General features: G+C 35.3%; 4 protein-coding genes across 4 annotated transcripts; 2 read left to right on the forward strand and 2 right to left on the reverse strand.

The window, feature by feature from the left end:
* Positions 1 to 277: 277 nt before the first annotated feature.
* On the forward strand, positions 278 to 4,375 carry MONOS_12130 (uncharacterized protein; the record flags this gene model as incomplete). Its single annotated transcript, XM_067864726.1, has 1 exon — positions 278 to 4,375. One exon carries the CDS (start codon positions 278 to 280, stop codon positions 4,373 to 4,375), a length of 4,098 nt encoding a protein of 1,365 aa, XP_067733421.1.
* Positions 4,376 to 5,418: 1,043 nt separating this feature from the next.
* On the reverse strand, positions 5,419 to 14,208 carry MONOS_12128fu12129 (uncharacterized protein; the record flags this gene model as incomplete). Its single annotated transcript, XM_067864724.1, has 6 exons — positions 5,419 to 5,499; positions 5,553 to 5,983; positions 6,039 to 6,429; positions 6,477 to 6,491; positions 6,598 to 7,077; positions 7,225 to 14,208. 6 exons carry the CDS (start codon positions 14,206 to 14,208, stop codon positions 5,419 to 5,421), a joined length of 8,382 nt encoding a protein of 2,793 aa, XP_067733422.1.
* Positions 14,209 to 14,591: 383 nt separating this feature from the next.
* Positions 14,592 to 18,312, reverse strand: MONOS_12127 (putative replication-associated recombination protein A). Its single transcript, XM_067864723.1, has 2 exons — positions 18,181 to 18,312; positions 14,592 to 18,091 (listed from the first exon to the last, which is right to left on the reverse strand). The coding sequence occupies exons 1-2, from the start codon at positions 18,238 to 18,240 to the stop codon at positions 14,882 to 14,884; spliced, it is 3,270 nt and encodes a 1,089-aa protein (XP_067733423.1). The 5' UTR covers positions 18,241 to 18,312; the 3' UTR covers positions 14,592 to 14,881.
* Positions 18,313 to 18,629: 317 nt separating this feature from the next.
* Positions 18,630 to 21,215, forward strand: MONOS_12126 (putative cystathionine-beta-synthase domain-containing protein). The gene is made up of 5 exons (XM_067864722.1): positions 18,630 to 18,815; positions 18,868 to 19,107; positions 19,185 to 19,348; positions 19,528 to 19,687; positions 19,940 to 21,215. Exons 1-5 carry the CDS (start codon positions 18,632 to 18,634, stop codon positions 20,791 to 20,793), a joined length of 1,602 nt encoding a protein of 533 aa, XP_067733424.1. The 5' UTR covers positions 18,630 to 18,631; the 3' UTR covers positions 20,794 to 21,215.
* The last annotated feature ends 239 nt before the right edge of the window (positions 21,216 to 21,454 follow it).

Below are 21,454 nucleotides of genomic sequence, written 5' to 3' on the forward strand. Positions count from 1 at the left end.
ACAATTTTTGATAATATTCATTGATTAAGATAGAATTTAATTTGTTTGGGAAATATTTATTCGATAAAAACTTGAGATATTATCTTTTTGATTGCAATAATTCTCATTTAGTAAAAATTTTGGTGTGTTTCGAAATTTGAAAACTGTCATAACTTTAAAATGTAATATTTGGAACATGATGCAAATAAAGCGAATCAAAAGAATGAAAAGGATAAGAACTATTTTTCTGAATAAACAAACAAAATTGATCAAAAACCAATTGTATTTTTAATAAAAAATGATTTTGATTTTGATTCTCGCAAACTATCTGTTTGCTCATTGTCCCGCTCGGAAAATCGATAACAAAAATCGATCAAATGCATTTACTGATGGTTGGGCTGACGCAGCTGTTGATACCGTTTTTATTTCTGAAAAAGGAGACGATTCGAAGCCGAACTGTGGAAGTGAAGCCGATCCGTGCAAAACAATTGAGAAAGGGATTGAGCTGCTTGGAGAAGGTCCCGGAGATAAGTCCATCAAAATTGTTGACTTCACTGAAATTCCATACGGTTTTCAATTTTCAAAAGATTTCAGCCTTGCGATGGCAGCAGCATCGGAACAGGGAACGAGAGGAACGTTCAATTTTGATTTTGAAGATCTTGCTGTAAAAGGGATGTTTCACATGGTGAATGAGAAAAAATTGGCATTGAAACATTTGACATTTAATCTTATTCCCTTTAAAACTAAACATTCGCCAATAGGAGCAGAAGTTGCATCTGCAATGATTCTTTCTAGATGCCTTGAAGGTGATTTGACAATAATGAATTGCGACATATATTTTCAAAAGTGGATTAATGAATATGCGCCATTTTCAATTTTGAGAGTAACTGAAGGAAAATTGTCAATTGATGGATTTTATTGGGGTTATTTAGACTATTATTATCTTTCTAATGTGGCCATCCTGCACATATCCGAAGATGTTGCTGTTCAAAAATTGAAGAGTCTTCAAATGGACCATGCAAAGCTTGAAAAAGAATGTGCCCTGGAACTTCAGTCTTCGTTCACTCTGGAAGGAAGCCGATTTAATTCCGTTGAGAGGGCAAATGCAGGGGCAGCGTTGCTCGAAGCGAAAAGTGGGGCAGACAGAAAAGTGATGATTACTATATCTGAATGCGAAATATCTTCTATTCAATCACTGAAATCAGAAAATGGAGGTAGCATCTATTTTGAGATGATGCACCCGGAGAGTGAACTGAACATTGCTGATACAATATTTGATTGGGGAAGTGCTGTTCGCGGAGGAGGAGCGATGATCGGTTCAATGAAAGGGAAAGTGAAGTTGGAAAATGTGGTGTTTCGCAGATGCGAGGCTGTGGATGATGGAGGAGGGCTGCTGATAATGGACTTGACTCAGATGGCTGGATTTGATTGCAGAAACGGAACATTTCGGGAATGCAAAGCGAAGACAGGCGGTGGGATGGCAATACATTTGGGAGAAGAGGCAAGACTGATAGATAATATTTTGTTTAAAAATTGCTTCTTCAAAGAAAATTCAGCAGAACAGTGCGGAACTGATCTTGCAATCTGCAGCGAAGGAGATGTTGAAATGAAAAAATCACCTTTTGACGAGGATTCCTTCAGTACCATTAAAGAAAACCGAGTTGGTGCGGTAAAGAAAGATGGAACAATTGTTTTCCATGACGACTGGCTGCGCTTTGACACAGCAGAAGTGGATGTAGATGGGATAAACGGAGAAGACAGCGTGGAATGCGGAAGAAGCGGGAAAGGGGCTTGCAAGACGATAAAGCAGGCTCTCTTAAATTGCTTGCCAGGCAGAACATTTACTGTATATACAACAGAAGATAGAAACAAATACGACACCGATCCAATTACGATTGAAGAAACGATTGCTACAGTCACAAACAGAAACGACAATATCATCAGCATCACAACAGTGCTGGACGAATCGAAGACGCAACCAGGCGAGGGGCTGTTTAATGTGCGGAAAAATGCGTATCTTCGACTGTACAGAGCAGATGTGCAAGTGGACACAACGAGACAGAGTGGGAGAGGAAACGGCCTGTTTGTGTGCGACGGAAACGAGGCGTCTGCTAACGTCTACCGAGTGAACATCTCATGCACAGATTCAAAACAGATGCTGAACTGTGTACTGATTGAGTGCAAAATGGGAACGCTCTCCCTGAGCGAAGTGATTATCTCCAATTTAAAATCTTCTTTTGCAGTCATATTGGTTGAAACTGCGAAAGACGTCGATTTAAGTGGATTGAACATGGACACCATCTCCACAACAAACACAACACAGTCAATCATCACTATTTTAGCAGAGTGCAGGCAGCTGAGCTTTTCCGATGGAAATATTTCAAACTGTTGGTCAACAGAACATAAAGTTGGAGGAGCGCTATATTTGGAGATTGGAAGCTTCAATAATTACAGCTTTTACGGTGCTGAATTCAATAATTGCTCTTGCAAAAGTCCGCAAACTGCTTCAAATGAGCAAAATTCGATTCCGAACGAAGAATCGAAAGGTGGAGCGCTGTTTATTCGAGTTTCTGATGAAATAACAGATACAGTAGATTTGATACTGAACAGAATGAGATTTTCTGATTGCTGTGCCGACAGAGGAGAACTTATGTATCTTTCGTTTCCGATTGGCAGAAAGCAGATAAAAGATGACTTATTTGAATTTGAGATGAAAGAGATATATGGAAAAGCGAATCTGATGCTTCTGGAAGAAAGAAAAGGGGGAGAGGTGAATATTGTTGATCTTCTGAGCGATGAAGCGAACAGACTGCCGTACCATTCGCAGAACATTTATGTTGGAGGAGAGAGGGCTTGCAACGACAAGATTTGCGGAAAAAAAGAAAGACCGTGTGATCTAATCAGCACAGCTATGGAGCATAGAATACAGTATGATAATTTGAAGATACATGTTATTGGAAGAGTCTTAGTGGGCAAGCCGCTTGTGGTTCGCGAGTACATTTCACTCACTTCTGCAACTGAATCAACATTTAACTGTGAACATGGATTTGGGACAGCTTCAAATTCATTCTCAGTCACGGAGAAGAATCGGGGCATCATTCGGATTGAATCGAATATGAAAGCGGACGAATCAATTGCAGTGTTTGAATCGAGCAATTATTACATAAGTTTTGAACACATTAACATCGAGTATCCAAATGCCATTGAAGGAGACGTACTGGATGTGATTCATTCGAATTTCAAATTGAAATTAACTGATGTTGTCTTCAGCCCCTGGTACACCGGATTGAAAGGAGAAAATGTGAAAGGTGGAGAAGGAAGAGCTCTTCCGTATAGGTTAATTGTGTTTAAGCAAGGATTTGAAACATTTTCACAGCTAGTCATTTACGGGAGAAACGGAAACATCACAAGCGGCAGACAGCACAACGAATGCATACATGCAAAAGAAGGAGAGGAGGAGAATAGCCTTTTGAAATTGGAGGAACCAATTGCAATCAGCGATCAGAAGAATGAAATCGGAGAAGAGGAAAGTCTGCTGTGTTCGTGGGATTCTGGATTGCTTTGCATATATGAATCATTTCCCCTCACTATTAACGACAGCTTGTTTGTAGATATAAGCGATGGCGCGATTTTTTCTAAGTTTTCTCGTCTGATTTTGAACAACTGTAGCTTTGTGAACAATCATCCGATTGGCAAGAACTGGGAGAAGTTTCCATCAATACGGCACAACATCCGATCGCCAGACAAGCCTGATAGTTATTACATTATCGTTAATGACTTGGCAACTGGAAGTGATGGATTGGACGGGAAACCATTCGGAACGCTTGCGGAAGGAAAGGTCTATGGACATGCTGCAGAAAATATGGACTCATATTTCTTCACCCCCACTTTGAAGAATGCAACGATGATTAAAAAATCCAAGGGGGAAGCAGAGAAAAGAAAAGTTCGAATAATCGAATCAGAAGAAGGAGCACAAGCAGTGATTTTCGGGTCTTATCTATTTCCATGTGAACTTACAGTTGAAGCATCAAAGAAAAGAGTGGGGAAAATGAAGGAGTGGATTGAATGTCCCGTTTCTGAGTATGTGACCGAAACAGAGATCAGAGTGGAGATTCCTGCATCGCTGCTGGATGGCGACGAATACACGTCATTGGTTTGCAGGCTGAGGTATCCAAGCGGAATATTAGAAGGAGAAAAAAAGAGTACGGAATATATAACTTTGACCAAGCAAAAGAAAGAAGATCCAAAGAAATTGACAAAAGGTCAACTGGTGGCAATCATTGTGCCTGTAAGTGTGTGCTCAATTACTGCAGTTGCGACTGTTGTAATCATTGCATTTGTGGTTAGAAACAAGAAGAGAAAGCAATACAAATCGATCATTGAAGAGAAGATTTAATGAAAAGATCTTTAAATGAGATTTATTTTGGTATGTTTTTGTTTGTTTAAACTTTTTTTTTTAGAAACTTTATGTAGTTTTTGAAGAGCAAAGATAGATTATTAAATTATTACTATTTTTGTTTTTAAATTATCCATTGTAGAGTATTGTGGGGTTTGACATTTCTGTTTCAATTTCTTCTTTTTTCCCCGTATTTTTCAGAGAAATTATGTAAAGTTATTTACCTTCAAGTGCAGAATATTTTTTTCAAATGTCTCTTTTTGTTATGCTTTTCGGTAGTTCTTTGAGCTTTTGACCTTTTTTTGTTCAAAATTGGACACGTGAGAATGTATATCTGTTATGTAATTTGTTTAGTATCATTTTTTATGAAGATTTCTGATAAAAATAGCATTTCACTTTTTTGTTTTCATTATATGAGTTGAAGCTATTAAGATCATGCTATTTACATTTTATAGTTCAAAATGAAGAGTGGCTTTTTTCATCAAGAGTTTTTTCGTTTTAGGAATGCTTAATATTCTAACATGTACCTCCAAAAGAGTAATATTTTTAAATAATAATAATAACAATATTTTTATTTTTATTTTATTTTATTTTATTTTATTTTTGAGCGTGTGAACGAAAACTTCAAAAATTGTTGGAAGAGTCTCACAATCCTCCTGCACCATAAACAGAATCACCAGGTGTTGGCTGATGCGTCGTTAAATTTTCAAGTCACAATAGATTCTATGGAACAATTTTTTGATAAAAGCCCAAATGAAACTCCATTTTCTCAAAGGATCAGCAATACCAATTATTTAAAAGAATTTTAATGTTTCCATGATGTTATTATTGCAAGAAAAAAATAAAAACTTAACGAAAACAGCAAACAAAAAAGGTGGTAATCAAAAAATAAAAAATGAATAAATAAAATAATAAAATGAAAAATGAAAAATGAATAAATAAAATGAATAAATAAAAAAGCAATTATGAAGTTTAAAGATATGAACGCTTTTTAAATTTGAAAAGCGCCTGTGGATGAATAAAAAGAAAATGCATCCTAAATTTTAACTACATTCAAAAAAATGATGGTAGGGGTAAACAGTAAAAAACCCCTGCTCGCTAACTTCAAATGAAATCTTCCAATCCTAAAAAAAATGGTTATGACTAAATCATTAACTTCAAAAAAAATCACTCACACCCTCAAAATCTTTCGAACCAAAGGAAAAAGTTTTGGTCTTCCCTTTGAATGTGAGCCTTTTCCAGTGATAATATGAAAGATCGGAGGAAGAGGATAAAAAGGTTTTTTTTCCTTTGCCTTTGTCGATTCTGTTTCCCAACGCTTCAGAAGAGTTGTTAATATATAAGCAGCTTCGTTCATAAGTTGTCCATGGAGATCCATTGCTTGAATACCACGAGAATGGATTTGCTTATTTCTTTCTTCGAATATTGCTTCAGATGCTTCAGCTTGAGCAATCATTTTTTCTTTTGACTTCAAAGTTGATAAAGTAAAATATTCCTTTGATTTTTTATAATTGCCTTCTAATTTACATTTCTTTCCTTTTTTGAAAAGCAATTTAGCTTCTTCTGCAAGCTTCCAAGATTTATCTCGACATCTTTCAAAAATATCATCTTTTTGGGTAAAAATCAATAAAATCTTGAAAAAGCAAATAATTCGAATGCAAACCATCGATGTGCTCGAATTCAACTAATTCCCTAATGTCATCAAAACTTTTTCTTTCAAGCTTCGTTTTTTGCTTTGGAATGGCTAATTGGGTACAAGAGTTCTTTATTGTTGGTGCAGAAACGTATGCCGTATCACTGCTTTTATTTGACGCCTGAAAATCTGTTACTTTCGAAGAAGATGATGAACTTGCTTTTTCATTAATACAATCATCTTCTTCATCAAATTTTACAGTATTGAAAATGTATAAGATTGCGTCATTCAATTCAAAGTCTGTTTCTTTCAAGGCTTGAATAAATATGGATTCATCAATTGATGGGAAAATCTCCCTCATTAAAGATATATCTGCATCATTATATAAAAGGCACTCATCCATAAAATGCAGAAGTTTCTGCTTTCAACAAAAGAATCAAAAAAGAATTATTAAATAAAATATTATACTAAAAGATCAAAACACTTATTTTTTTTTCAAATAAACAAAAATAAAAATGAAAAAAATGATTGGTCATTATTCTTCAATGTCATTTTCCCAACAATCAAATGTTTCGAAAAAACGGAGTACTTGATTCATCATTGGAGGTGCTTTTGCCTCTGAAGGAAAGATTTCTTGTTTATTGGAAATATTCTCCTGATTAGTTTGAAGCTCTTCTATTTCTTTTTGTTCTTGAGTTGTTTTTGGTAAAGGAGACTCAAAATGAGTCTCAGGATTGAGATTATGCTCATTAGCCAGAGAATTCTGAGGAGAAAGTAATTGACTAGTCGCTAAAACTTCTGAAGATTGTTCTCGTTTCAGCATTTGGAGCTGATTGCTTTCTTCAATTGTGTCAATCCATTGCTCAGCAAAGCGGGTGAGCGAAAGAATTATCAATTTCATAAACAAATGGAAATATTGCTGATTATTTGCAATTTCTGAATGTTCAGAGGCATCATATTTTTGTGTTATATCCTCCAAATTCTCATAAAGAACCTGAAAGTAACTGGAAAGCGAGGTACATAACTCAGAAAATGAAGTGATTGATTCATTTCTCACTGCTTCTTTTATCTATAAGGAGAGAGAAATATTAATATTAATTGAAAAAAAAAAAAAAGAAAGAAAGAAAGAAAGAAAAAACAGATAAAATTTCAGTGAAAATAACAAAGACATTTTTTGAAAATAAAAAAATATAGTTATAAAATACAGAATACAAACCTCACTTAGGCCAGTAAGTGCAGAATCTTCAAAATTCCAAATGGAGCGAGATATCACAGAAAATGAAGAAGTTGCTTCAGATGGACTGTTGACAACTAAAGGAAGATGATGAGAAAGGGGATGAGAAATGATAAATGACATTAAAGAAGATAGAATTTCTTTTTTTTTAAAAGGAAAATGAAGCTGATATTCTGAACAGAATTCATTTTCTGCTTGTAAACCAAGAACAGGTGAAAGGAGAGTAAGAAAGGCATCTTCTGATGGCTGTATGAAGGCAAATCGTTGAGTTTGAAAGCAATTCAAGCATTGAGATGAACAAGGAAGCAAAGCTATCTTTTCTTTTAAAATTTGCAGTTGATTTTTTATTTCATGTTTTATTTGATATTTTATTTGATATTTTTGGCTTTTTATTTTTGGCTTAGTTATTTTTTGTTGGATTGTCTTTTGTTTATTAGCATTTTTTGCTTTACTCTTTTTCTTTGCTTTTGGGTTAGCTTTCACTTGACATTTTTTCTTTGGTTCATTTATCATCCTTTCGAAGCTGAATTCATAATTATCTTCATCACTACTGTCTTCGTATTTCTCTTTCTCTTCCTCTTTCTTTATTCTTATTTTTTCCTCTTTTTCTTCTGCTTTCTTCTTTTCCAGCCATTCCCAAAGGAGCCATCGCAATAATTCTTCCTCATTCATCACTCGCACTTCGAAGATAGACTGGATATTGCTCAGCTGATGAGAAGATATGCGAAAAAGTGAGGAAGAGGAAGAGGAGGAGGAGGAGGAGGAAGAGGAAGATGGTGAAGATGGTGAAGGTGAATGTGAAGGTGAATGTGAAGGCGAAGGTGAATGTGAATGAGAAGATGATGAAGGAGAAGATGTAGACGAAGAAGCCGATGCTGAAACTTCAGATGAATACGAGAAAAGATCACACAACCCCCTTTCCCACTCCAATAAATTCAATTTTTCTTCATTCTTTTGAAATATTTCATTTGTCGGCTCAATCCACACAACAAACAGAGAAAATGCATTAGACATTTCATGACACTCAGAAGGGAGGAGGAGGTGAGCTGGCTGAGGCAGATACTCAGCACTGTGGTGGAGAAAGAGGGCAACAAAGCCAACTCGATATGAATAGCCAGAGCGAGAAAGAAGATGGCTTGGAGAGCGAAGGTGATTGGATGTATTATTGTGATTGATGTTACTGTCACTAAAAGTGCGATTTCTACTTCTTCTTCTTCTTCTTCCTCTTCTTCCGCTTCCACTGCTCCTTCTGATAAAACCACTTTCACTTTCAGAATATGAGTCTATTTCTGAGTCTGAATCTGAGTCAGAGTTTGAGTCTGAACTTGAACTAGAACTTGAACTTGAACTTGAACTTGAACTAGAATCTGAATCTGAATCTGAATCTGAATCAGAATCAGAATCAGAATTGGTATCAGAATAAGAAAAAGAATAAGAATCATCAGAAGAATCACTGCTTTTGTGGCATTTTGCAAATGGGACCGTCACAAAAGAGCCCGGTTGTGGGAAAAGAGAGGAAATAAACTCATTTTGTTGAGTGAAGTTTTGAAGAGAAGATGAAAAATGTGATTGTGAAGAAGAAGAAGAAGAAGAAGAAGAAGAAGAAGATGATGATGATGATGATGATGATTCCATTGATGATTTTATTGATGGTTTTGAGACAGAAACTGCTGAAGATGCAAATAACTCTGGATAGAATGAGGGATCCAGCCAGGGAGGAAGAGGAGGTATTGGCAAATTGAAATTCAAATTGTGAAGTTCTTCTTCTCCTCCTCCTTTTCTTTTTTTTCCCTCTTTTCCTTCTTCTTTCTCTCCTTCTTTCTCTTCTTTTTCATTCAAAACTTTACTATTTTCTTGTTCTTCTTTTGAACAAGGAAGTTGATTTTGAAGGAAAGATAGCGAATTGTTTCGAAAAGATAAGAAAATCTTTGGATTTTGATTCAAAAATAGGGTAGAAAATGTGCTGAACGAGATCAGATGAGGAGAAACCCTGCAAAAGGAAGGGTAAATGAATGGAAGAATGAAACAGTTATCTTTACAACCACAATTGAAACAATGAAATTTTGTGTTATTTTCCTTTTTGACACATTTGACAGAAGATGATGAAGATTTAGATGATGATGATGATAAAGAAGAAGAAGAAGAAAATTCATCAGAAACATCGTTTAATTTCTCTTCCTCTTCTCTTTCTCTTTCTCCTTCTCTTTCTCCTCCTCCTTCTTTCTTTTCTTCTTCCTCCTCTTCCTCATACAAGAAGCTGACAAGCAGAAAAGAAATGAATTTTTTCCTTTTTTTCATCTGAGTGAATAAAACAGAGCGAACAGAAAGAGGAAGAAATGGATGCAAAAGAGTATTAAAAGAGCTCATAAGCAAAGAGGGAGTTAAAATTGGATATTTTGAATGGGAAAAATCAAAATGTTTGAGAGAAGAAGAAATAAAAGAAGAGGAGAAAGAGGAAGAGGAAGAGGAAGATGAAGAAGAAGAAGAGGAGGAGGTGGTGGTGGTGGAAGAAGAAGACGAAGAAGAAGAAGTGCTGAAGATATCAGAATAAACAGAATAGAAGTGGAAATAGGCATCTGTAGCAAGGAAATATGTGGAAGATGTTTCTTTTGAGAGAGAGAAAGAAAATGAATTGTGAGAAAATGGAGAAGGGGTAATAGAAGAAGAGATGGATGAAGATGGAGAGGAGGAGGAGGAGGAAAAAGAGGTGGAGAAGGAGGAAGAAGAAGAAGGGGAAGGGATAAAGCCATTGCAAGAAGAAGAAGAAGAAGAAGAAGAAGAAGAAGAAGAAGAAGAAGAAGAAGAAGAAGAAGAAGGGACAAATGGAGAGGAAGAAGGTGTGATGAGTGAAGAGACAATAGGATCAGCATGTTCTGAGTGGATGATGGTGATTGAATGATTAATAGAAGGAAAGGAAAAAGGAGAAGGAGAAGGAGAAGGAGAAGGAGAAGGAGAAGAGGAAGAGGAAGAGGTTGGTGAAAGAGAAGGAGAAAGAGAAAGAGAAAGAGAAAGAGGAGAAGAAGGAGGAGGAAATTGAAGTGAAGAAGATGAAGAAGAAGAAGAAGATGATAGTTGAGGAGAAGGAAAGATAGGTGAAGGGTGTGGAATAACAGAGATGTTCTGTGAAATTGAAAGTGGAAGAGAAGGAGAAGGAGAAGGAGAAGTGGAAAAAGAAGAAGGAGAGGAGAAGGAAGAGGAAGAAAAGGAAGAAGAGGAAGAAGAAAGAGAATAAGAATAAAAATCTTGCTTTAAACTTGTATTTTGATTATGACTATTATTATTATTATTATTGGCATGTCCCAGTTTGAATACATTTCTGGAGCCAGAAAAATGAGAAAATTTAGCAAAATTCAAAGGTTTTAATGGAGACACAGACAAATCATCTGAAATATCAGAATCGCATATGCTGTTATCTTCAATATCCATTTGATTATTGTTGTTATTATTATCGTCATTATCGACTTCTTCCTTTGGTCGACTGATTATCAATGCTTCTGATTTTATGGTCTGATAACTATCTTTTTCATTTGTGTTGATTATTTCCCTTTTCGTTTGTTGCTCTTCACCAGAAGAAATCTTATCATTTCCTTCTTGAACAAATTCTTGTTCTTTCTTTTCTTCTTCTTTTTCTTCTTTTCCCTCTTCATCATTATTATTCTCCTCTTCCTCCTCCTTTTCTTCTTCTTCTTCCTCTTCTTCCTCTTCCTCCTCACTGAAAAAAGAGAACGGAGGACGAAAATTCCTGTGAAAGAACAAAGAAGGCAAAGAAAGTATGTTGATTGGAGGCAAAGCAAAAAAAGATGAAGAAGATTGCGTTGTTATTTGTGAGTTATTTGTTAGTTCGATTTGCTGTTTATGTTCTGATTGAGAATTGAATTCTCTGGGTTCCATCATTATTGAAGGGGATTCTAATAATGAAGAAGAGGAAGAAGAAGAAGATGATGATGAGGGTGAGGGTGAGGGTGAGGGTGAGGGTGAATATGATGGTATTGATGATAATGTCATCGATGAAGTTGATGACAAGTGCTCTTCTGATTTAGAAGAAGAAGAAGATGATGATGATGATGAAAAAGAAGAAGAAGAAATCAAAGAATTAGATAAAGAAGGCAAAGAATTCGCTCTTTGTGAAGATTCGATAGCTAAGATCTCATTGTTTTGTGAATGCTTTTCTTTGACAAGATTATCTTCATCACATTTCTTTTCTGATAACTCATTCGTTTCTGTCTCTTTTTGATTGAAAAAGCTGTTTTCACTGCCGTCAAGACATGTTTCTTCATCATCTGCATCTAAGAAATCATCAACATCATTATCTTCTTCTTCCTCCTCCTCCTCTTTTCCTTCTATTTCTTTTTCTCCCTCTTTTTCTTCCATTTCTTTTATTTCTTCTTCTTCTTCCTCTTCCTCTTCTTCAGTGATAGATGGATCAACACAGTCATTTTGATTAGTTTCTGTAATTTCATTGAAAATTTGATTGTTCATTTCAAAATTTTCTTCTTTCGAATAATTTTCTTCGTTTTCTTTAATTTCTTCTTGTTTCACTTCAATTCCTTTTTCATTCTCAGTTATTAAGATTAAATTATTAATGGCATCGACAACTTCATTGTCTGCCTTCATATGTTCGCTTTGAACATTTTGTTCGAAAGAAGAGGAAGAGGAAGATGAAGAGGAATGGGAAGGAGATGGGGAGGAGAAAGAAGAGGAAGAAGAGGAAGAGGAAGATGTCAAAGAGGAAGTAGTAGTAGTAGTAGAAGAAGAAGAAGAAGATTCCGAACAAACAGTTTCTGATTGAAACATCTTGTCTTCTTCAAACAAGTCGAATTCATCGTCCATTGCTGATTTATCAAGAGAATTCATAGGAATTTTGGAAATTCTCATTTCTTCTTCCTTTTTTCCACTTTTTTCTTTATAAATGCTTGAAAATTCATCATTTTTAGCTGAATTTTTATTCATTTCATTGAAAGCCATCTTCATAGCAGACGATTTTATTGCCATTTCTAGTTCTTTTTTCAGAAGTTTTCTTTTTGCCTTTATTTCACTCAGCTTTTCATTGTCAATTTCTTCTTCTTCTTCTTCTTCTTCTTCGGTTTCTTCTTCAGACTCTTCCTCTTCTTCGCTCTTTTCTCTTTCTCCTTCTCCTTCTCTTTCTTCTTTATTACCATTTCTTAATTCATTTATCGATTTTCCTTTGATATTGTTATCTTCTTCATCGTCCTTTCCTTCTTCTATCTTGTTATTTTCTTTCATTTCACTTCTCATTTTCTCATCGTTGTTTATCTTTTCTAATGTCTTCAATTGCTCCACTTTCTTCTGCTTTAAGAATTCTGTATTGATTGGCAAAGACTTCTTGTTTTCATCATGATTCATAAAAGAGAGTAAAAGAGAAGCAGAAGCAGAAGAAGAAGAAGAAAAAGAAGAAGAAGAAGAAGAAGAAGAAGAAGAAGAAGAAGAAGAAGATGATGATGATGATGATGATGATGAAGGCGAAGAAGAAGAAGAAGGCTGACAAGAAGAAGAAGAAGAAATTGCAGAAGCAACTGCAGAAGAAGAATAAGAAGAATAAGAATAATTAGAAGAATTCGAATCAGAAGAAGCAGATGTCACTCCCATTGACAAATCACTTGGCGATGCGAAAGAAGAAGGCGAAGAGAGTAAAGTCGCTGAATGAGCTGATAATTCTGCTTGTCCATTTGGGGAAGAGAGTAAAATCGATTGCGAAGTGCAGGTGTTTGGAGAAAGAGAAGGGGCTTGTTGAGAAGAAGAAGAAGAAGATGGCGAAGATGAAGAAGAAGAAGATAACAATGAAGATGTGTTGTGTGTTGGTGATAAGTTGGGGAAAGGAGAGGAAAGAAGAGACGGGGTTTGGGGAGAGAACAAGGAGCAGTCAAGAGACGGAGACAAAGTCTGTGAAATGCAAGTTTCATTCTCTTTTTGATTACTTCCTTCGATAATTTTGGATGTGGATGATAATTTGTTTTCTGATGATAATTGTGGCAGGAGTTTGCTCTCGTGTGGAATTTGTGGGTTTGAAATGGAATGTTGCGTTGTTGTTGTTGTTGTGATTGTTGATGATAAAGATGATGGTTGTTGACTGAATGGATGAGATGAGTCAGAAATCTGATGTGATATTGAATTTTTCATTGGCTCTAAAAAGGATAATAAAGAAGGGGTGATATGCTCAGGTGAGACAGAATGAGAAGAAGATGGCTTTGATATTAAAGAAGAAGACAGGTCTTTTAAAGATGGGAGCATTCGAAGTGAAATTAATGGCTTTTGCTGCGTTTCGCTTGTGGATAAAGCTGGATATGGCTGTTGCTTGGCTGAAGATATTAATGTTTTATTCCATTCTGATGATAATGATGAAGATACATTTAAATGAGGAACCGTCAATTCATCGATGCTTTGAAGCGAGCGACCATATTGCGTTTTACTCGCAGGAATTGCAATTCCTCTCTTGGAATCAATCAAACGCTTAAGCTGCTCAACAAGTAACGTTTTTCTTCCAGATTTATTCATTTGCCTGCACCCATTTGCTTCAAGCATAGCAATAACTTCGTCCTTTGTAAGCTTACGTTCCAATTCTTCAATGCTTAATTTGTAAATATCCTTTCCAAGCAAGCTGAAAATTCGTTCATATTCCGCATCTGCAATAACAGATTGAACCAGATTTTTTCCTATCTGTGAAGGCTGCAGATTTATTCCATCTTTGCTATTGTACATCCCACTTTTGCATTGTTTTGAAGGAGAAGAGAATAGAATTCTTTTTCCAAATAAGCGGGAATCTTGTGTAAGTTGATATTTTTGTGTTTGACTATTTTCAATTGGCGTAGCAAATGACTGCTTTGGAATTTGAGATATTCCATCGAGAATAGTATCAAAATCAAGATGGTCAACCGCACGCGCTTGAGATTGCCCAAACTTCCGCTGCTTTGAAAGAAGTTTTTCTCTTGGAAAAAAGAATTGAGACATAACCCTAAAAAATATGCATAACAAATTTATCAACACAAAATGTAATTTACTGGAGCAAGAATAGAAAATAAACCTTCTTTAAAATCGGAAAATCCATGATAAAGGTCTCCGGAATCAATATTAATTTGTTAAGGGTTATCAAAGAAAAAGTGGGGTAAAATTCTTGCATTTATGAAAAAAACAACGATTTGTTCCATTCTTTTTCCACAACCTTATCATGATAAGTCTTTCATTCCCGTGTTGAAAAAAGAAGAAAATTTTGAAAAATGATAAAAATATTTGAAAGTGAAGAATGGAACAAAATTCATAAAACAAAAAAGTTCGTCCCAAGTATCAAATTAGAATTTAGAGTCATTCGCTTGAAAAGATGATACATAAAATTATAATGACTTTCTATCTATTTTGCAAGAGAGTGCGGAATAAAAAAAAGACGTTGTGAAATGATTTTTTGTAAAAACAAAAGAGAGTTTTCAAAAATGAAAAAAACAAATAATGAAGTGATATATTTAATAAATATGTTAATAAAAGATTTGCCTCATCTTTATTGCCAATAATTAACAATGATTTTTTGATTTTGCTTTTTATTACAAAAAATTTGCTGTAATAAAGTGAAATTGTTCTATTCATGCTCAATGCCATACATGAAAAAATTGTAAAAAGTCAAAAACATTTTCTACTTCAGGCTTAGCACACGAGACTTATCTTCTTTTGACAGGTTTGTATGTTCATAGCAATTATCATTTGCATTATCTTTGTCTTTATCATTCTCTTTATTACCATCCTTGAAGAAATCAACTCCATCATCCAGAAGTTTTTGAGGCAAAAAAGTTTGTGTAGCATTCTCCTCTGCCGTTGCCTTTGGCGTGTAAATATATCCCTTTCCATACCCTTCTTTCTTCATCAGCGTCGTCGGTGCATTTCTTATATGCATCGGCACGGGCTCTGCCCTGTGTGTCTCGCAATACTCCTTCGCCCTGTTGAATGCATCAATCGCTTCTCTGCTTTTTGGAGCTCTTGCCAAGTAAACAGCAGTCTCTGCCAGCGCCGCATCACACTCAGGCATCCCCAGCCTCTCTGCCGCATCAAAACAGGCAACAGCCAGCGTCAGTGCAAAAGGGTCTGCTAATCCAACCTCTTCTGCTGCCAAGAAAACAAGCAGACGAGCAATAGAACGAGGAGTTTCTCCAACCACAAGCAGACGAGCAAGAAAGTAAATAGTTGCATTTGAATCACCCTTTTTAATGGCATTGCTCAGTTCTGTCATGAAATCGAACTGATAGTCTGGGTTATTGTCACTGAAGGAGAGAAGAGGGAGCTTCAGCCATTTGGCTGCTGCAGACATTGTGATGCGGATGACTGGATGATAAGGGCATATGCAATGTTTGATAGGCAATGAAGAAGAAGATACTGAGGATGGATCAGGTGATGAAAGGGGATTGATTTGTGTTTGCTCGATTGAACAAATATTTGTGTCATTTGGAGAAGAATCCAATGAATGTGGTGTTTGTAATGTGGATGGTTGCGAAATGGAAGAAGTTGAATTCTCATTCTGGTTGATTTTATTTGGATGAAATGAAGAAGAAGAAGAAGAAGAAGAAGAAACTGAAGCCGTTTCATAATTAGAGGCTGATGATGAAATGGATGTGGTGAATATAGAAGAAGCAGAAGCAGAAGAAGAAGAAGAAGTTGATGATGATGATGAAGCTTGTTTTCCTTCGTTTGATTCATTTGTTGGCATCTTAACAGAAATTGAAGGTGATAATGTTGAAACCATTGGCTTCTGAATGCTTGAAGAAGAATAAGAAGTTTCAGATGGCTCATTTTCAATGATCTTTATAGGTGAAATAAGAGGCTCGCTAAATGAATCAGGAAAATCTTCAGATATTTCCATTAAATTTCGCCTCATTTTCTCCGTCTCTGAATCTTCGTTGTCGTTATTCATATCATCATCATCAATATCGATAATATCATGTTCTTCTTCTTCTTCCATTTCTTTGTTTGATTTCTTGACTTCCTTCTGATTTTCAAAGTCTTCAGCTTTTCCAATTTGTTCATCAGAAAACATTTTAAAGGTATCTTCTTTGAGGTCTGCAGAAATATTAATATTCGTTTTATTATCTTTTTCAAGATTTTGTTCTGATATGTGATTATTTATTTTTTTCTCCTCCTTCTCAAGCAACATTCCATTTTCATTTTTCATTTCACCAAATTTCATTTCTTTCTCTTTCTCTTCCATATCACTTTTTCTCTCATTTGCTATTTGCTCTCCATTATTTACCTCCTTCCCCACTCTTTTCTCCACTTCCTCCTTCTCTTCCTTCTCTTCCTTCTCTTCCTTCTCTTCCTCCTTCTCCTCCTCTTCTTCTGTCTTGAATGGTGCCACTGTCTCTTCAAGCAGTGCATCCAGTGCTTCTCTGAATGGCAGCACAGACAGCATTCTCCGAGCATCGCTCTCTGCAAATCCCAGTTCAACAAGCTGCTGCACCTCCCGCGGGCGATACGGCCGGACAGAGGAAGAGAAAGCAGAGCGGAATTTTGTGGGAGAAGAGAGGCTGCGAGAGGAAACGGGGCTTTTTGAGGAGGGGAGGAAAGAGGCGGGAGAGGAAAGAGGAGGAGAAGTTGGATGTGCAGATGTTGGAAGAGGTGGAGAGGAGAAAGAGGAAGGAGTTGTTGAGTTGCGCGATGGTTCATTTGAAAGCAGAGAATTGGATGACTTTGCAATTGAATCGTGCTTTGCAGATGTAAATGTGGATTCAGCATTTTTCCCTCCTGAAATCTCATTTTCCTTTAAACTTTCCCACATTTTCCTTCTTTTCGATTCGACTTCTTTCTCTTTCCTTAACTGTTCATTTATGAGCATCTCTTCTTTTTCCCTCAAGAGCCTCTCTTTCTCTTTCTCGGCCTCGTTCCTTCTGACCTCTTCCAATCTTTTCTCTTCAATCATTGCCAGTGCGTCCAGATGCGCTTCTCTCCACAGCCAATGCGTCCTTTCCCTCAAGTCTGACATCGACTGCTTGAACAGAACATCCAAATAACCTAAGGCTGTTCGGCAGTCACCGTTGCTTTTCTCTGAAATTGCATTGAGAACTTCTTCCTCACACTCAATTGTAATCATGCGGCATGAAGGGCACGCGTTAAATAGAGGAGGAATCGTAGCATCCAGAATGCTTCCTTCGCTGATGCTGTCACTTTTCTTCTGTTCATCAGCTTCCGGAGACTTTGGAACTTGTTTCTCATTAACTCCAGAATGCATTAATTTTTTATTTTGCAAAATAAGCTCTTTCTTATTCGGAAGCTGTTCGAATGCTTGACAAATAAATTCTGGAGAAATCTTTCTCGAAAAAGGATAAAGCTCGGTTTCGTTTGTAGCAATTGGGGTATGAGAAAGAACTTTAACCCCTCGTTGAAGCACTGTCAGCATGTCATTTTTATCTATTTCTTTCAAATGAAAAACTTGACATCTCGAAAGAAGAGCATTATTAATGCTGAATGAAGGATTTTCAGTTGTCGCACCAATTAGCGTCAACGTGCCAGCTTCAACGCATGGGAGGAAAATATCTTGTTGTAGTTTGTTAAAACGATGTATTTCATCAAGGAATAAAACTGTAGCTTTCCCAGTAGTCTTTAGTCTCTCTTCCGCTTTCAATATCATGTTCCTTATTTCAGGAAGTGTTGAAGTCACTGCAGATGTATGAATAAAATGTTTTCGTGTTCGTTTTGCAATTATGTGTGCCAAAGTCGTTTTTCCACTTCCAGGAGGTCCCCAAAAGATGATTGAAAACGTAGAATCACTCAGAATTAATCTGCGAAGAACTGTTCCTTCACCAACGATATCTCGTTGCCCAACGAATGAATCCAAATTATCTGGTCTTAATAGAGCAGCCTTCAATATAAATTTTGTGAAAAAAAATCAAAAAATAAACAAATTAAAATGTCAATCTTTAAATTACAGATTCTCTTAAAAATTCATACAAGAGGAGTTTTAAGAATGTCTATACGATTTACATCTTTTTTTGGATTAAATTTCTCCATGTTTGTTATAATAAATACAACTATATTCACTTAAAAGAACAAAATGATAAATATCACAAAATTTATTAAAAATATGGGTAGTTCCTTTCCAATTTCAAAAAATGAATATTTTTGAGAAATATTATGTTTCAAAATATGAATATGAGCTCATGTTCTCAGTTCAATCAAATTCAACTAAAAAAATTAAAACTTCTATTGATTTTTATTGTTTTAAATAAAGATTGTTTTTTTTTTTTTTCCCACAAATGTCATAAAAAGTTGATTTTTTTCTTTTTTTGTTGAATATAAAACAACCTCATCATTGTCTCATGTTTTTTAAAGAAGTTAACACATGTCTTTTCAATCATTCAATCGATCAAAATAAAGCATTATTTTATTAATAAACAGAAAAATGGCAGATACCTCTTTAAAGGATGGAAGTGAAGAAAAAATAAATATTAAAAAAGAATTGCTTCCTATCCAAGATTTTTTGATGTCAAGAACAGCCTTTGAACTTGTTCCAGATAGCGGAAAAGTTATTGTGATAGATTTCAACTTAACAATAAATCGAGCTTTTCTTGTACTCCATGAAAATGGTTTGAAATCGACTAATTTATAAATTCCATTTTTTGATATTATTCTTTACAGGAGTGACATCCGCTCCACTGTGGGATGTTGAAAAGGGGAATTTTGTCGGAATGGTCACTGTGTCAGATTTTATTGATATGTTTGTTTACTATTACGATAAGGACGCACAAAATTTTGAGCAACTTTTGAGAACAGTTACAATAAGGCAATGGAGGCAACTCAGAAAAAGGGAAAGAAAAATTATGGAGTCTTCAAAGTCAGAAGGAAAACCTCCAGATGTTCCTGTGAATCTTCAAATTGGTTTGATAATAGATGTTTTTCATTTTGATTCTATATTTTGTTATGCTATTTTATGAATTCTCTATTGATTCAATAAGCTCGTCCTTCTTTTGTGACCTGTCATTATGATGCATCATTATTCAACACCATTGAACTTCTTCTTCAGTATCGTGTTCATCGTTGCCCTATTTTTGACTCTAAAACGTATACTGTTTTGCATATTGTAACTCATGCGAGACTTTTAAGATATTTTGTTTCGAAGGTGTACAATTATTTAAGTTTATAATTTCATCAATTAGCATTTTTCACTTCCACTCTCTCTCTCTCTCTTTATTCCTTCCCCTCAATCTCTATCTCTATCTCTCAATCCGTTATATTCATTTATTATGTATTCTTCAACGTTTATTTTGAAATTTCTAAACAATTCTCGTTCGCAAACAGTGGCAAAAAGAAACTCCGATTTTGAATAGGACTTTGAGAGAGTTGAAAATTGGTACATATGAAAATGTTGTATCAATGTCACCGCAAAGCACTCTATATGACATGTTTAAGCTACTCTCTTATACGTCAATTTCTGCGATTCCACTTGTTGATCAAGAAAGTTTGCATTTTTTCTTTTCTTTTCTTTTCTTTTCTTTTCTCTTCTTTTCTCTTCTTTTCTCTTCTTTTCTTTTCTTTCTTTCTTTCCTTCCTTCCTTTTTTTTTTTTTTTTTTTTTTTTTTTTGTGATTAATTTTTTGCCAATAATAATTTTTAATTAATCATTGTCAATCTCTTTTTTATTCTTTTTTTTTATAATTTCTAACTATTTCATCTTAAATTTTTATGAACAATGCATATTTACATTTCTTCAGATGTTGTTGTTGGCCTTTATTCCATGAGCGATGTGAGAAATCTCACAATTTCTGAACTTGTACATTCGTTTCATCAGTCAGTTGGCAGCGTTCTCAGAAGAAAGATGAGAAAATCTGCTTTGTTCACAAATGCCGAAAGAGAAAATGAATTCATGAAACATCAGCACATCAATGCTCAACCTTCGTCTCATATGAAAGAAAGTAATGAAAGCTCTCTGTCTTCTACTTCAACTTCTTCTTCTCCTCCTACTTCTTCTTCTTCAACTGATACGACTGCTTCTTCTTCTACTTCTCCCACAACAGCCACTATTACTACCACTTCATCACAAACTCCGCTTTCATCATCGTCAACAGCAACACAAACTGCATCGGAATCTCCGTCATCATCTTCTCCTCCTTCTAATTCTTCTTCTTCTTGTAATTCATCGTCCTCTTCTTCTTCAAATAAAATAACCGAAGTTTCAGAAACTGAGTCCACAGAAGCAAGTTCAGCAGAAGCTCCATCATCCAATTTGCAATCTGCTTCTTTCACTCCATCTTCAGTAGCATCATCATCATCAACAACGACACAAACACAAACACAAACACAAACACCAACCACAACAAGCCATTCACTTCTTAATCCTTCTTTGACATATTCCTCTTTGTCTTCTCCAACCCCATCAAATTCCACTTCCCCCGCACGTGATGTGTCTTCCATGGTTATCACATGCACTGCTGATGACACACTGAAAGTGGTGCTGGCCAAACTGGCGAGGCATAACATTCATCGGCTGGTTGTGGTGGATAAGCAGATGCATCTCGAAGGAATCTTGTCTGTAAATGATATTCTTCGCTTTTTTGTTATGCAGTGATTGAGAATTGAGAGAGACTTTTTAATATGGCTGAATATGTACAAATTTGGTATTTATACGGAAATTGTCCATTGCAATCAGAAGGAAATGCTATTTGAGCATTTTTTTATGCAATTCATGTTTAAATGATAATCATAAATTTTCATTTTTAATATTTTATGTAATGCATTGTTCTATTCAGTTGATTTTTATCTTCCAAAAGAATTGTTTGATTTTATTGCTTTTTCAAGTTGTTGTTATGATAAATTAACGACATTTTTTGTTGCATCCTTTTATTTTTCTCGCTTATGAGAAAATTTTATTTCTAGAGAGAATTTTAAAAGGAGAACGCCAACATCTTTAAGAACTGTCAGGAAACGTTCGATTTTCAATTAGTCATTAGAAATTTTATCTTTTAAAAAAAGATTTGAAATTATTTTGAATTTGTACTTTTGTAGATAGGACAAAATACTTTCATTCATGAAAAAAACAATGATTTGTTCCAAATTTTTTCTGCATTCTTTTCAAAATTATTCTAGCATTTTCATGGAAATGGATAAATATACAAAAGTTGAGAAAAATCTTTGAAAGCATTGAACTGAATAAAATTCATAAAGCAAAAAATTTCTTCCCAAATAATTGATTATCAACATTTTGAAATAATTATGGTTATAAGAATTAT

The sequence above is a fragment of the Monocercomonoides exilis genome, assembly GCF_001643675.1.
Source record: "Monocercomonoides exilis strain PA203 chromosome Unknown scaffold7-2047599, whole genome shotgun sequence".
Taxonomy (NCBI): domain Eukaryota; phylum Preaxostyla; order Oxymonadida; family Polymastigidae; genus Monocercomonoides; species Monocercomonoides exilis.